Source organism: Diuraphis noxia, unplaced genomic scaffold (genome assembly GCF_037042655.1).
Source record: "Diuraphis noxia isolate RWA-SAM2 unplaced genomic scaffold, SU_Dnox_SAM2 contig0004, whole genome shotgun sequence".
NCBI lineage: Eukaryota > Metazoa > Arthropoda > Insecta > Hemiptera > Aphididae > Diuraphis > Diuraphis noxia.
In genome coordinates this window covers 53,403,868-53,420,350 of record NW_028301714.1, presented here as the reverse complement: position 1 = coordinate 53,420,350, position 16,483 = coordinate 53,403,868, and the positions used below count along the sequence as shown (strand labels likewise).

At 25.2% G+C, this 16,483-nt stretch overlaps 1 protein-coding gene across 1 annotated transcript; it reads left to right on the top strand.

Annotated features, from left to right (window-relative positions):
- The first annotated feature begins 6,632 nt into the window (after positions 1–6,632).
- On the top strand, positions 6,633–9,383 carry LOC107161741 (protein takeout-like). Its single transcript, XM_015508256.2, has 4 exons — positions 6,633–6,893; positions 8,097–8,483; positions 8,598–8,753; positions 8,902–9,383. The coding sequence occupies exons 1-4, from the start codon at positions 6,812–6,814 to the stop codon at positions 9,051–9,053; spliced, it is 777 nt and encodes a 258-aa protein (XP_015363742.1). The 5' UTR covers positions 6,633–6,811; the 3' UTR covers positions 9,054–9,383.
- The last annotated feature ends 7,100 nt before the right edge of the window (positions 9,384–16,483 follow it).

The following is a 16,483-nucleotide window of genomic DNA, read 5'->3' as shown; positions in this document are numbered from 1 at the left end:
TATCACTCTTATTCCCTCTCTTTCTCTCTTTCCCCCTGCACAGTTGTCTAGAGAGTCTCAATTATACTTCCTCAAGAATTTAATGTAAAACCTATCGGCAGGTAGTTACTAACTATAGGCTATTATTATCACGCGTGCGGTTATTTGATCGAAATACGTCCTTGAAACTTTAACAAGTTTGATCATGTGATAGACTAGTCAAACGGGTAGTTATTTTACTCAATTGTCCGCCCAAACCATCACCCCTGCTCACAACAGGTGTATAAAAAGCACTCAAAAGTTTTAAAATCATACTGATACGTTACGTATTGCTGCAGGATTGTAAATTTGTAAATATAAGTCACATGTTGTAATTAATGTACCGAATACTCTTACATGCATGCACACATGGATACCCACACACAGAATTTTACTTCAGCCTATAGGTACTCGGGATTATAATATTATATACACTAATGCACACCAGACATCAGGAAACACAGCATCGTCCGTAATAATATCACATACGCTCTAATAAAATACCGATTTAATTTTAATTTATAAGACCATTTTCATTATATTGAATAATTGTGGATATTTGTTGTAGTTAATATTTTATAGATGACACTAACGGCCACGGTTCCAATGTCAACTAGTTGACAATTCGATTGACATTGAAAATGTGCTATAAAGTATAAACATTACCTAATGTATATACGATTATTGCAAATTGCAATACATTTAATATAAATTCCGTTATATTTTGAGTATCTATTATATCATCTAACTATGAATAATGCGAACTCGTTGACGAAAATCGTGACAGACTGAAAGTAATATATATATATATAAGTAGCTACTTATTTTGTGGATATTGAACAAACATCTCGGATATATATTTAATGAACGGTATTAATATACCAGCTAGATGTGTTGTTGAAGAATAATAAATAAGTTTGATGGTCAATGTCATTAAATTAAAATTATTTATAGTGCAAATTATACCTATATATATCAACTTGATATATATACTATATAGGTATAATTTGATTATCAACGCATTTTTATGAAAATATTTATGAACAGTTAGTATTATTTTGAAAAAATATGTATTGTTCTCAGTCAAATATAAAATAGCCATACAATTTTATCTAATAATTTATAATTTTTATATTCTTATGTACCATCATTGTAATCATATAATTGTCGAAACACTCGAAACAAATAATTGTTAACAAAGTTTCCTTTAAATAAAAAAAAAAGTTAAAAATATAATATATGTATATTAATTACAAATATTGACATTCCGTTGTAAAATCAGTAATCACTTCTGTAAAATATGATGAGACCGATTTACAATACTTTCAACGTAACCATTCATTTATTATCGCTGTTGAAATAGGATTTAAATTTATCATAAAAATCTAAAAAAAACTATAAAAAAAATAAGTAAAATAAGTTGTTAATATTTGGATAATTTAATTAAATAACATTTAAAAAGTACCTACTATATTTTCGTTGTGCATTTTTGATTAAATTTAAATATATTGATGTATATTACATAAAAGATATATTATAAAATTAAAAATCTTCATATAAGTTCAAATGTGAAACAGAGACAAGAACATCTGAGATCTTCAGTTAAATTTGATCAATAAAAATCATCGATAAAAATAAAAATTATTTTTAGTTACTAAAATATCAAATTAATATAATTAGTAAATTTTCGCATTACCAAGTTTTTGTCAGAGGAAGGTTTAACCTAATTCTAGGTTGTGTAATTATTTGTGCTGGATGATTAAAATAAGAAATTATTTTTCAAAATTTCAAATTATACTATAGGACATATGGGCATTTTTAATTCTTAACATAACTTCACATTACTGATGCTTTCTTACGTAAAGTTTAAATTTAAACAGTATTCAATAAATAATAATCAAAGTAAGTTTAAAAAAAAGATAACATTAATATGAATAATATATCTAATGTTAACTCTATTTCTAAGGATATTTTAAAATTTATTTTTATTAGTAATTTGTTTTTCTATAGAAATATAATACGCGATATGTCGAAAATTTTTTCCTTAAAAAAGGTTGAATATATTATTATTATATTTTAGATTCTGAACGAAGTGATGAATGTATTGATTTTACAATGATGTGTGTTTTTTTTTTTTTTGTTTTTTTTTTTTGTGTCTGTGTACAGCATAACTAGTCGAAATATTGCTTCGATTTCAAACTTTGGGGGTGGTTTCCGATGTAAAATTGAAGATCCTTGGTGCATTATAGAGGTCAAAAGTAAACATTTTCCAACAGTTTTCAAAAAAATCGAGAAAAACAAAAAAAAAATGACAGAAAAACGGGAATTTTTACGCAAAATCAGTTTTCAACCAAATCGATTGTTTTATATGGTTGTAATTCAAAAAATAATCACTTTAAATACTTGAAATTTTCACCAAATTTTTATGTTAGTGTTCTCTATATACAGTTTAATTTTCAAAAATTTTTGACTTTTTTTGAGTTATTTATAAACCACTGAAATTTACACTTTTTTTGAGAATTTTTTTTTGAAGTGTCGGTAAAAAAATGTTGGACGACCAAAAAAACTTGAAAATTTAATACAAGGTTCCTTATGAGTTTTTCTTATTGTAGCTAAAAAAAATTAAAAATCGTAAGTCACAATTTTTTTTAATAAGCTTTTATAGTTCAAAATTTTACGAAATCTGTCGAAAACGCGAAAATTCGCAAGTAATTTTGAAGTTGAAAAATCATAAAATTTTTTGCGTTTATAACTAAGGATTAAAAATACAACACTAAGTTCTCCATAAGTTTTCCTTCAAGTAGCTATAGAGAAAACTCGAAGTATCATTATAGAAAAAATTTTAAGTGCGTTTGAATTTTAAATTTTTACGAAATAGCGTAACGATAACGATTTATCCTGAAACGATTTTAAATATTTGTTATTATTCAAAAAGTATAAGTCCTAGATACTTGAAAATTTTACCAGTTATTAGGATTGGTATTTTCTTTACATGATAAAATTTTCAAAATATTTTGACTTTTTTTGAGATATTTATAGACGACTGAAATTTTCAATTTGTCTGAAAATTTTTTTTTGAAGTGTCGATAAAATTTTTTTGGCCATATCAAAATACTTGAAAATTTAATACAAAGTTCCTCATAAGTTATTCTTAAAGTGATTAAAAAATTATAAGAATACATAGGCACAATTTTTTTTTATAAGCGTTTATAGTTCAAATTTTTACGAAATCTGTCGAAAATGTGAAAATTTGCAAGTAATTTTGAAGCTGAAAACTCATAAAATTTTTTGTGTTTATAACTAAAGATTAAGAATACATCACTAAGTTTTCCATAAGTTTTACTTCAAGTAGCTATAGAGAAAACTCGAAGCGTCATTATAGGAAAAATTTTAATTGCGTTTGAAATTTAAATTTTTACGAAATAGCGTAACGATAACGATTTATCCTGAAACGATTTTAAATATTTGTTATTATTCAAAAAGTATGAGTCCTAGATACTTGAAAATTTTATCAGTTATTAAGATTGGCATTTTCTTTACATGATTCTTACCGGTTCTTTTGGTTATAGCAGTAATAAATAAAAATAAGTATTAACTTATAGGACTATATATGCGTATATGCCACCGCCCACCAGTCCCTAAAGTATTCAAATTTTCGTACTACACACATAGTTCCAAATCAGTCAAATCTAAATTATACATAGTGCGTATCAAAATAATAATATGTATTTACAAAAAATTTTTTTTATATAAAACTCATTTTAAGGCTTCTAACACATTTTTACAATAGCAAGTGAAAAATAAAATAAAAATATAGTCACCATTTTTATTTACGAGCTTTCAAATTTTGAATTTTGACAACATACGTAAAAATCATGAAAATTCGTAAATTATTTTATGCTAGAAATTCATAAAAAAATTTCCTTTTATATCTAAGATTTGAAAATTTAATATAAGGCTCCTAACATATTTTTACAATAGCAGGTGAAAAATAAAAGAAATATATTGGCACAATTTTTTTTTACAAGCGTTCAAAGTTTGAATTTTGACAACATAAGTAAAAATCACGAAAATTCACAAATTATTTTAAACTAGAAATTCATAAAAAATTTTCTTTTTAAATCTAAGATTTGAAAATTTTTAATAATCTATAATATATCCTAGACAGATAAACTGTCTTCGTTCAGAATCGTTTTTCGTATACAATGATATAATAATATCATTGGATTCAAATTTAATTCCATCCATTACAGTAACCCACTTGTAACCTAGCTACTATACAGCAGAGCGACATCCACGACTTACCCGCTTATTTTTTTTTTATTCACAGTACTAGGTTATTTAATTACAAGAAAATAAATATTACATAATATTATTTAATATTATAAATGTGCATTGTTTCATGATAAATGGTATAAATTCAACTAAATATTTTGAAAATTATTGTTATGTGAAAATAATGGTACCTATGAATTTTTGATATTTTTGTATAGTTATAAATAAAAGTTATGAGAATTCATCTGTTAAATTTTTTATCAATATGTACACTGATAAAATTGAAAATGAAATGTTTGATTGAGCTTGGATGTCCATATTATGTGTTACATATTTTGGGAGGTTCTTTTTTCATGAGATGTGAATGTGTGTAATGTGTAGCCCTATTCTGGGCGATTTGATATATGTAACTTCATCTCTTCTTTTGAGGAAAATTGGGTTATTTCATTTTTCTTAGTTCTTATTATTTCGTTTAATTTAGTGTCCATTTTTAACCATTCGTTTTGCCATTTGTTTTTAAATCAGTTGTGTAATATAATTGTTTTAATATCTTTGTCTGAGTTTATATTCCAGATTTGGATTGTTTGCTTTTTTCCTTGGCAAGTTTGTCCGCCCTTTCGTTGTCAGTTATACCGCAGTGCCCGGGTATCCATGAACAAATTATGTTGTTGTTAAATATATGGGTCACCTTGACCCGGTCAAGTTGATAATTTTACTAACAATGACATTATCGTAATTAATATTACTGAGCGAGAGTGCTCACGGAGTCTGAAAAAATTGTATACTTTTATTATGCAAATTAGTTCAAGTACCTATGTAAAACAAGCCAATGGTCCCGTCATCGAGGCTTTTTTCCATAATAAAAAAAAAAAAAAAAAAAAAAAATGAAAATTGAAAATGTTAGAAAACAGTTTTAAATATAGGTCTGAATATTTTAATATTTTGTACGATTTTATTGTGTATAGAAAATAATAATTTAAGTAATTTTAAAACGTTATATGTTTCTATAAATAATATTATTTTTTAAGTTACAAGAAAATATCATTAATCATTTGAGGAAAAATTGTTATTTTACGTTTTAATACTTAATTTCGTCACAATTTAAACTTCAAACGCTCATAAAATATTTATATTGCTTTACGTTATACTTTTTTTCTTCAGATTATATTTGCATGTCTTATTTATACAAATTAATAGTACTATAATTTTTTTTTAAATACAATAATTTGCAAATTTGCAATTTTTACTCTGACGAATTAAAACAAAATATTTATTTTAAAATAATATGAAAAAAAATGTATATTTTAATGGATAGTTAAGTTGCCCAAAAAAAAAAAAAATAATAATAATAATAAAGTAAAAATAATATTTGAGGAACCTTGCATTAAATATTCAAGTATTTTGACAGAGAAAAAAATTTTCATTAATGTAAATATATTGAAAAAAGCGGGCTAGTGGATGTCACTCTGCTGTACAAATGTGTCACTGTAATGAATGATTTTAAATTTGAAAATTATTTTATAATATTCAATGATATAATATATTGTATATGAGAATAGATTCTGTGCATTGAGAACATTGTAAAATCATTAATAATTTTTTTTTCAAATATTATATTTTTATCTCTTGTATTTAATTCAGCAAATATAGTCTAGTTAATATTTCATAACTACATTTAAAACAATAATATTTAAAAACGTACTCTATAAAATATTATGATATTTTATAAAGCTGTTATTTACTTAACTTCCAATAATTTTTCTGATTCATGTAAAATAAAATTTTATTATTTGAGTCATATTTTATGAAGAATTAAAGAAATTTATATTGTATAATTTGTATATGTATCATTATTAGTTTGAAAATATTAAGCGTCGACAGATTAAATTAATAAAAGTCTACAAGGTATTTTCTTAAAATGAAGACTATATAATATTGGATTTTTATTAATACACGTGGTTTAAAAATCTAGCTGTTGTTAGGTACTAATCATATAATTATTAATTATTATTTAGTGTTTATAAAATATATTAATACTAGTAAGTATAGTAGTATTTATAATAAAGGTTTGATCTTTTTGAATAAATAGTTTGAATACCGAATAATTAACTTTTACCCACAGTATGCCAATTTAAAGTTGATTATATTTTTGGGGTTTTAGTAAGTTTACGATGGATAAATGACGAAGCCACAAGGATGAGTAATTCATAATTTAGTACTGCAGCGTTATTTGTCATTAAAGTTGAGGAAAAACAATTGCATAGCAGTAACTGAAACCAGTTGTGGAGAGGTCAACATGGACATCCGCGTAAGTATAAAAGGCCTACGAACACAGGGTAGCTCTATCACACTTCAACGGTTTCAGTTTCAGGAGCAACTTCGGGAATTAAGGTTTTCCTTAGTTTTTTCAAGACTAACAAATAACCAAAACATAATTTGCACTTTTACGATCCGATATCGATTTCGTAAGGAGTTTTTTATTTTTTATTTTAAAATCTAAATATTTCCAATTTTAAAAATGGCAAAATCGTTGCTGATCGTCAGTGCTTTGTTTTTGGCCGTTGTTGCTTCTGTAACCGCTGCACCCGCACCGAAAAAACGTGAGTAATATTTTCATACCCAGTAATGTTGAAACAGTCGTATCCTAGTGTAATTTCATTTCATGCGTTTACTTTCAAATAATGCAAAATATTTATGTGTCTTAATCAATATTATTCATTAGGATAAACATTAAACATAATGTTTATAACATATTTATGTTCATTTTTTAATTTTAAAAACAAAAAGGATATTTATAGTTGTTTATATGATTTGTCAGCATAATCTAAATAACTGTAAAAGTTTTATACGTCATATAAAAATAGCCCTTTGGGACGCAAATAAAAGGGAATGATTTAAATAGCTTTGAATAGAATATTTCATAAATAATTGTATTTATTACATTTTTTTTGATCAACATTTTATTTTTTGTCCATAATTAATTTTTATATTCTCACTTAAATTCTTTACTTAAGTTCAAGATTTATATTTTACATTGAGGAATGCTATAGGTAGCAACATTCCATAAAATACTGTTGTTTATTAAACGTGAATTGATAGAACGCGAGTTTAAATATTTAATACCATATTATTAATTAATAATTAATATTTTTGATTTTCAGTCTCATCCAATATCCATTGTAAATGCAAATATTTATTTTGATTAAAATATTAATAGTTTGTGTCAGTAATAATGAATTTCACCAAAATCCATTAATGGTGGATAGGTACATGGTTAAAGTATTATTGATTACAAGTGCACGAGTAGTACATTTTTGTATGTATATTAGTGTGGAGTAAATTATTTCACACGTACATTCTTAATTATTACCTTCGGCGTCACTCCAAATAATAATGATTTATCCCGGGAGGTTTAAAATATAAAATATAAACAATAAACATGATGGCAAATAATCAAGGTTAAAACAATTTAGGTATTCCGAGCATACTCTGTGAAATAATAATCTTAGACTAGGTATAATAAGAGACGTTGTCTTTTTTTTAAAAAAAAGACTGAATTGGTTTAATATTTTTATTGTTCACGAAGCAAATATTTTATACAATATCAGAAAATAATCCGATACCTATATAATAAAAAAAAAAAAATAATTACATTTTAAATAATAGTTAATATAAATTATAATACCGTTTTACTAAATCGACTTGTTGTCAAATATGTAATACGCAGAACGATGTACATTTTTACAACTTAACAATATGATTATAATTGTTTTTATAATTTCGTTACAATAATTTCTTTACAGAAATATCTTTCAATTTATGCAAGAAAAGTGATCCAAACCTTGACAAATGTTTGAAGACCTCCATCCAATCAGTCATTCCGGATTTGTCCGAAGGATACCCGAAACTTAGGATTCCAGCCATCGAACCGTTCGAGCTACCGTCTTTGGAAATTGACCAAGGCAAGGGTTCCAGCAAATCTGTCAGCATTGACCTGAAGTTGAAGGACGTCAAGATCATGGGCTTGACCAGCACAGTGATCGATTCTTTGAAAATCGATGTTGACAATTATAAGCTGACCGGCAAGATTGGTTTCACAAAACCACTCGAGATCACTGGACAATACACGGTTAACGGCAAGGTGCTCGTTTTGCCGATCACCGGTAACGGACCGTGTAACATTGTCTTGCGTACGTTTTTATATTATTATTAAAATATATATTTTCTATATGTCACATTTTTTTTCTTTTTTTTAATGTTAATTCGTGTACATCTAATTTTTATTATTATATTGATTTGTGCAGACGATCCCGTTTTGGAATTGAAAGAAGTGTCTGGATCTCCAAGCCAGAAGAACGGCAAGACTTTCGTTCAAATCAAGAACATTGAACTTAGGTTGTTGAGTGTCAAGAAACTGAGTGTCAAGTTGGATAACCTTTTCAATGGAAACAAACAATTAGGTATGTATTCCATCTTCAAGTGTATCATTCTACTCAATAATTTTTGTCATACACTATATTGTATTAACAACATATGATTGAGGAGTGTTACTATTCTAATATTTTATTTTCCTTACTAAATCCGTTTTTTTTTTTGTTTGTACAATAGGCGATAGCATGAACTCCATCCTGAACGAAAACTGGGAAGTTCTTCTTGAAGAATTGAAACCAGCATTCGAAGAAGCAGTTGGAGCTATTGCACAAGACATTGTTAACAAAGCATTGCAAAAGACAGCGTATTCAGACATATTCCCTATGTAGTTCGTTGGATTATTGTATTTGTTTAAGTTTCCTAGCCTAATATGTTGCTATTTTTAATTCAATACACGTCACAGTCAGTATGCGCTAGAGTAGCTCGACAAAAATGTCTTAAGTGATCGACGCTGACGAGATTCTCATACATAGTGTCCACTTTCTGCTGACATGTTATTGTTTTTTTTATTCATTTATCAATATTATTAGCTCGTCTCTATACCAAATTGATGACCTGCATATTATTTATTTGAAAAACTTGGTGTTTTTATTAAGTTATTGATGTTATTTATATGAAAAATATAAATTAAATTATTAAATTATTACCTATACAAGTAATTATTGAGTTGAATTTATTTCCTGTGAATATAATATTTTCGTTCTGAAATTACCCATCTCGTAGTAATACGTTTTACTTCACGCCCAATGTTAAGCTCATCAGTTATTTATTAATTTATTATAAATGCGTGCAATTGCGCATCTACATGGAAACATAATATTCTAAAATGGACTACGTACTATAAAAATGAAGTTAATTAAAATCGCACATAGGTACCTATTTAATATTTATTTGATCGTATAAAAAATGTACCTTCATTTTTTGAATATAAATCAAAAACTCTGTGATAACCATTTTATTTATTTATTATTATTATTATTATTAAATCGAATGTTTTGTATTGCTATAAAATTGTTTAAGGACATTTTATCGAGTCTATCAAATATATTAATATATTATGTAGGTTTAAGGTACTATTGGTAGAGTATAGACTATTGAAATAAGAAAATTGTTTTAATAATAATTATCTTTATGTTTTATAAAAAAGTTATTTGGTAGTTGATACTTACATAACAATTATATAAATCAGTCACCTGTAAGAATATGTCAAATGACTATAGTCAATTTGAATTAAAATTAACCTAAAATAAATTAAATATATAAAATCTGCACTAACATTTGTGATATGTTTTTGTAATTTACATCATCTCAGGTAGTAAAAAATATGAATTGTAATTATTTGCACCAAAATTCAAATAGATTATTCTTTCAATGTTGTATATTTATATACCTTATAAATTATAATATACAGTATGTATACATTTTGAATAAAAATATAAAAATATATGAGAAATTAATAACTCAGAGTATTTCATTTTAGATTCTGAGCGATTATTTCATTAACCTACGTATATACGCATACCGGTCTACGGTACGTCAACATTGACTTTAAAGATAGATACTTAACTACAATAAGTCAATAATATCATATGAAAAACATAACCATGAAGTAATATAATAAATATGTAATATAACGAATTCGTCAAAAATCTAATCACGGATCAGATGTCTAATTTTATAACGATTACTAGATGACGCAGCGGGTAGTTAGAAATTCCGATAAATAACTACCATTTGTTATTCGAGTCCGTCGAATCTCGGCCGTAGTCATTCCCTCCAAAAAAATAAAAATTAGTTTTTGACCATTTTCCTTCATCTTATATTTTCCTTTAATAAATAATAAATAAAACAATAAAATAGTAATACAATTAATTTATGCATAGCAAAAAAAAAAAAATTCGTCAGGTATTATGTTTAATACAAATAAAATAATAAAATAGTTAAAATAAATAACTTATACATAGCTCTAGCTTACTCTAATCATTTTATTTTTGACATGTTTTACTCCCTTATTCTTTCTTGGCGATATGTATCTAAATCTATGCCTATACTAATACTATCAATCTCAGCTAGTGCTCTGTCTAATTTTCATCAGTACATTTGTAAATCATCCATAAACTACTTCTTTACAAACATTCAATCGAATGTCTTCTTTCCTCTCTTCTCGGTAGACTAGAAAACTAATTCTCACTTCTATATCTTTGTAATATTTTATTATTATCTAGTTTTGTTATTTTATATAATTCCCAGATAGCATTTTCGTAATGATAATATCTTATTGATATCAAATCTTCATTATAAAAATAATGTTTTAAGATAAACATCAATAAATTATCAAATAATTATTTTGTGAAATAATATTCGTAATGGATCATCATTATACTATTAATTATGAATTGTTTAAATTATATTTGTAATATATTAATAATAAGACATCAAAAACGACATAATAAAATAATATTTGGAATGTATCATCATTATGCTATTAATTATGAATTGTTTAAATTATATTTGTAATATATTAATAATAAGACATCAAAAACGACATAATAAAATAATATTTGGAATGTATCATCATTATACTATTAATTATGAATTGTTTAAATTATATTTGTAATATATTAATAATAAGACATCAAAAACGACATAATAAAATAATATTTGGAATGTATCATCATTATGCTATTAAATATGAATTGTTTAAATGATATTTTTAATATATTGATAGTATGAAATCATAAATGCAATAATATAGTAATATTCTGAATATATTAATCATATGACATAATTAATGAAAATTTAAATAATATTCATAAAATATGATCATTATATTTATTAAAATCTAAATAATTATAGAACGACCCATAAGTATATTATATTCAAAAAATGATTCAAAGCTATAAATTATATATATATTATTCATCTTTTATTTAAAAGTTGGAATAAAAATTTAAATTTTTAATATAGGCGGTAATATTTATAATAAGTGATACCATACAATTTAAACGTTAATTATGAACACACTGAAACACAACCTATATATATTATATATATAAATAATAATATTCGATATACCTATACGAATATTTTACATGATAATATAGCTATAGCTATATCTATATATACAATATCGCAGGGCTGAAATTTAAAAAAAAACTATTGTTTTTACATTTTTAGGTGTTTGAACCCCTTCCCCCCTTTCAAAACAGAAAATTGAATAAATGAAACTTCTCTGAACTATTTTTAATTATTCTTTGTCGCAATAACTAATGTTATAATATTATAAACTAAAATGTAGAGGTCTAATTAGAAACAAATGGTCGTGAAGAGAAGTCAGGGCCCAGGGGTACTATAATGTAGAGTGAGCGAGAAAAGAAACAAAGTAGTAAACTTTATACGGTTCCTTATTGAGCTATAATTGTAAAACTAAAAGCTAAAAAAAAACTTATTCATACCAAAAAAAAAAAATTTAAATATTATATTATATAGGTATTATACTTATAGTTATAAGTAGGTAGGACATTTCAGTAAAAAATGATTAATGAATACCTATACAAAATAAAAAGAAAATTAGACTTAATATGAATAATTATTTTACTTTTTTTAATTATCAACCGATAAACGTGAAATGTGATTCTAGCCTTACTCTATCTTTATAAAAATATGGAATGTAATATTATAACACTGGCTAAAATATTGGAGGAAAATAAACATAATTTTAGTCGAAAATAATGTGGCGGAAATTGTATCTCGTTTTTGGAGGAAAATGAAAACGCTATTGAATCTCGATGTCAACGAACGTACCGACAAAATAATCGAATACTTGATATTCGACTTATATTATAAATTATAGATCGCTTTTTGGATCAAGTTATATAAACACTATTTTCAACTACTTTTGGTGGTACAAATTCCGTATATCATTTTTAGTGATAATTAAAAACTTCATGTCAAGTGTTAACTAATTAGAAATATTATATCCATAAAAACAAAAAAAATACATAGACACAAAAGAACTCGGAAAAACTAGGTGTCATCACATAATGGTGTCAACTCAATTAACATCGAAAAAGTGATATTTATTACCAATAAAAATAGTTTAAAGTATATTTTACGTATACAATTATGAATTATAATTTAAAAAAATTGTTAAATAGGCACCTATGCAAAAAAAGTTTCACAGGGCTGCAATGATTTAACTAGGCACCAATAGTTTGAGGATATTAATAACAATAATTAAATATAAATTAAAGCTTCCTGTATTATGTATTTGAATGATCCTATCGATTAACAATAATTTTATTGTTAAGAAAATTAAATTATTGATTTAAGAAATATATATTTTTTTTAATGAAGTACGGTGTTTGGCAATAATTAACTGAGGTAAATACATATAGCTTATAAAGTTATGACTTTAAGTAAATGTTCATCTAAAATTAAAATTGGTAAATTTCATGAAATAGATAATTAAAATGCGGGTAAGTCGTATGGATGTCACTCTGATCTGTTGTACGGTAGGATACAAGTGGGTTACTGTAATGGATGGAATTAAATTTGTATCCAATGATATTATATCGCATTGTATACGAAAAACGATTCTGAGCGAAGACGGTTTATCTTTCTAGGATATATTATAGATTATTAAAAATTTTCAAACCTTAGATCTAAAAAGAAAAACTTTTATGAATTTCTATTTAAGATAATTTGAACATTGCCATAATTTTTACGTATTTAGTCAAAATTTGAACTTTAAATGCTTATAAAAAAAAATCATGCTTATGAATTTTTAATATTTTTCAACTGCTATTTTTACAATGTGTAGAAGTCTTGTATTAAATTTTCAATTCATTTTACACAACAAATACATTTTTATCGATATTTATAGAAAAAAAAAGTTGAAAAATTAAGATGTCAGTAAACAGCTCAAAACAAATCTAAACCCATTGTTGCCAATGGCCATAGTTGCCGAGGCTTAATTCAAATAAAAAAAAAAAAAAAATAAAAATCTAAACATTTTGAAAATTGTATCAAATATAGAAAATTCCTATATAAACATTCAGTGAAAATGTCATGTATCTGCGGTCATTTGTTTTAAAGTTACACCAAAATAAGAAAATCGCTAAATGTGAAATCCAATGTTGTAAAAATTCAAATTTCAAGTGCTCATAAAAATTTAATTTGAATTTCTGATTAGGTTTTAAATCTTTGATTTAAAAAGAAAATTTTTTATGAATTTCTAGCTTAAAATAATTTACGAATTCTTGTTTATTAAAAACTTTGAATGCTTATAAAAAAAATTGTGACCATGAATTTCTTTTATTTTTCAACTGCTATTGAAACAATATGTTAAGAGCCTTGAATAAAATTTTCAAGCTTTTCTAGATTTTGTCGAAAACTGATTGTGCGTAAAATTTCCCGTTTTTCCCTTAATTTTTAGTTTGTTTATCCCGATTATTTAGAAAAATATTAAAAATGTATTACTTTTGACCACCCAAAGTACCATCTAGATTCACTTTCTGATCGAACGAGATACTGAAGTCAAAAATCGAAGCACTTTTATTGTTCCAAAACGGGATTGCAGACACAAAAAAAAAAAAAATACAAACACACGTCATGGTAAAATCAATACATTCATCGCTCCGCTCAGAATCTAAAATTAGATATTAATTCTGGAATATAATAAACTCATTGCATTTTTTCATGTAAATAGTATATTATATTACTTATGTTAAAATACAATAAATACAATTTGGCTTTGAAAAAACTGGTTAGTGATTCATACTTGATGTTTAATTTTTATATGATTAGATATTTTATGATTTTATTATAAAAATTATTTATGATTATTACCTTATTAATTCATCAAAATAGCTAATAAGTGGTCACTGAACAATTATAATTCAACAAATATTAGATTATAGGTAGAACGAAGATTGTATTGATTATACTATGATAAGTGTTTTTTTATCATTTATATTGGTGTCTGTGTATGAAATTTCTGATAGAAAATTTTAGGAAATCTAAATTGAAAATTCTCAGAATATTTTTGAAATAATCGTGAAAAACAAAGACAAAGGTTCACAATTTATTGTACGAGTACAATCCACTGTACAGTAGGTGTCATAATAAAAAATTGTTTAGCTGAGAAACCGTTTTACAGTATAATAATTCAGATAATATCAATGTAAGTCCATAATTTAGATTCAAAAAAGGATAATAAGTGTAGAGTGGGTAACTGTAATTGAGGCGTTATGTTATTTGAATTCAATGATATAAATCATTGTATACGAAAAGCGAATCTAAGCAAATATGTCTGTCATTCTATGTTAATAAATATATTTTATGATATTATGATTTTTAATGTTATTAATTTTATTACTAGTAATAAAGTAGATATAAATTAATTTTTTTTCGAAAACAGTTAATTTGAAAATTGTATTATGTATTTATGTGCAAAAAATATAATAGCAATATCCTTTAAAAGTTTCAAGTACCAATAGAAATATTTTTTAAAGTACAAAAATAACTATATTTTTTATGCTTTGTTTAAATATCTAATTTGGACTTCAAATATTTATAAAAAAAACTGCGTTTATATATTTATTGGTTAATATGAAATACTTATATGATACTATGTACATCATAGCTTCGCATAGAATTTAAAATACTAACATTTATTACTTTATTAGTTACTATTATTAGTAAAATAATTGTGTGGTAACCTTTGATATAGGTGATACTGTGATAGGTACCAAAACAGAGTTTGTATAGCATCGATCTTTATGGGTATACAATGAAATACCATTAATTTAAATCGGATACATTGGTACATTACAATGACTTACTTAATTACCAGTTTAATTTTATATTTGTTGAAATTTATTTATGAATTTTAAATACTAAAAAGAATATTTATGAAAAAATATATTTCGCTGTAGTAGTTGGTTGTATGTACAATTGTATATTATGATAAATATTTGCCTCAAACATTAAATTTTAACCAATACCACTAAGTATAAAGTTAAAATTTAGATATGTTTGAAGTTCAAATTCTTTCATTATATAATAGCCGTCGTTGTCCATAAATAAGAAAGTCACTCAGAGCTGCAGATGATTTGAAGATCTTAAGATACAAATAAATCCATAGTGTTCGTAGAATAACATGCATATTCAGTAGATTTTTATGGCTACATAAACTGCGGAAGTATGTCTAACCCACTAGTGGTCGGTGCAACTTATGCAAGGTTGTGCATGGTTTATATTATGATACATTGTTCGATTTTGATTTTGAAATTAATAAACCCTAAAATAGGCCCTAAAAGATGTTTAGAAAACTTTGTGTTGTTTAAGGTTGATGCTGAATCAAAATAAGATAACTGTTGATCTGTGTCTCGATGTACTAACGACTAACGAGTCACGTACTTCAACTGATAATGGATAAAGTAATTTATACAACCGAAATAGATTTCTTTATAATTTATCTTTATATTTATGGAAATGAACTATAGAATACTCTCAGAGAGACAAATAATGTACATAATGCTTATGTTTGAATGAATTATAAAAATAATACGGCTATAATTTAAAATCAAAGAATATTAATTTATATAACGTAATGTAATAATAAATGTACGAACAAAAAAACCAATTCTCAGCGTTAAAATACATATAGGTGTCTATGGGTGTGTCTTCGACTTGTTCCGGGGAGGTCAACATGAACAGTCCGGAGAGTATAAAAGGTATACGAGCACAGGACTGC

Bases quoted from the DNA above. Each gene is read 5' to 3' on its own strand.
- LOC107161741 (XM_015508256.2), top strand. From the start codon at position 6,812: ATGGCAAAATCGTTGCTGATCGTCAGTGCTTTGTTTTTGGCCGTTGTT. The intron at 8,484-8,597 runs GTACGTTTTTAT...TGATTTGTGCAG, and splicing joins ACCGTGTAACATTGTCTTGC to ACGATCCCGTTTTGGAATTG. The intron at 8,754-8,901 runs GTATGTATTCCA...TTTGTACAATAG, and splicing joins CAATGGAAACAAACAATTAG to GCGATAGCATGAACTCCATC.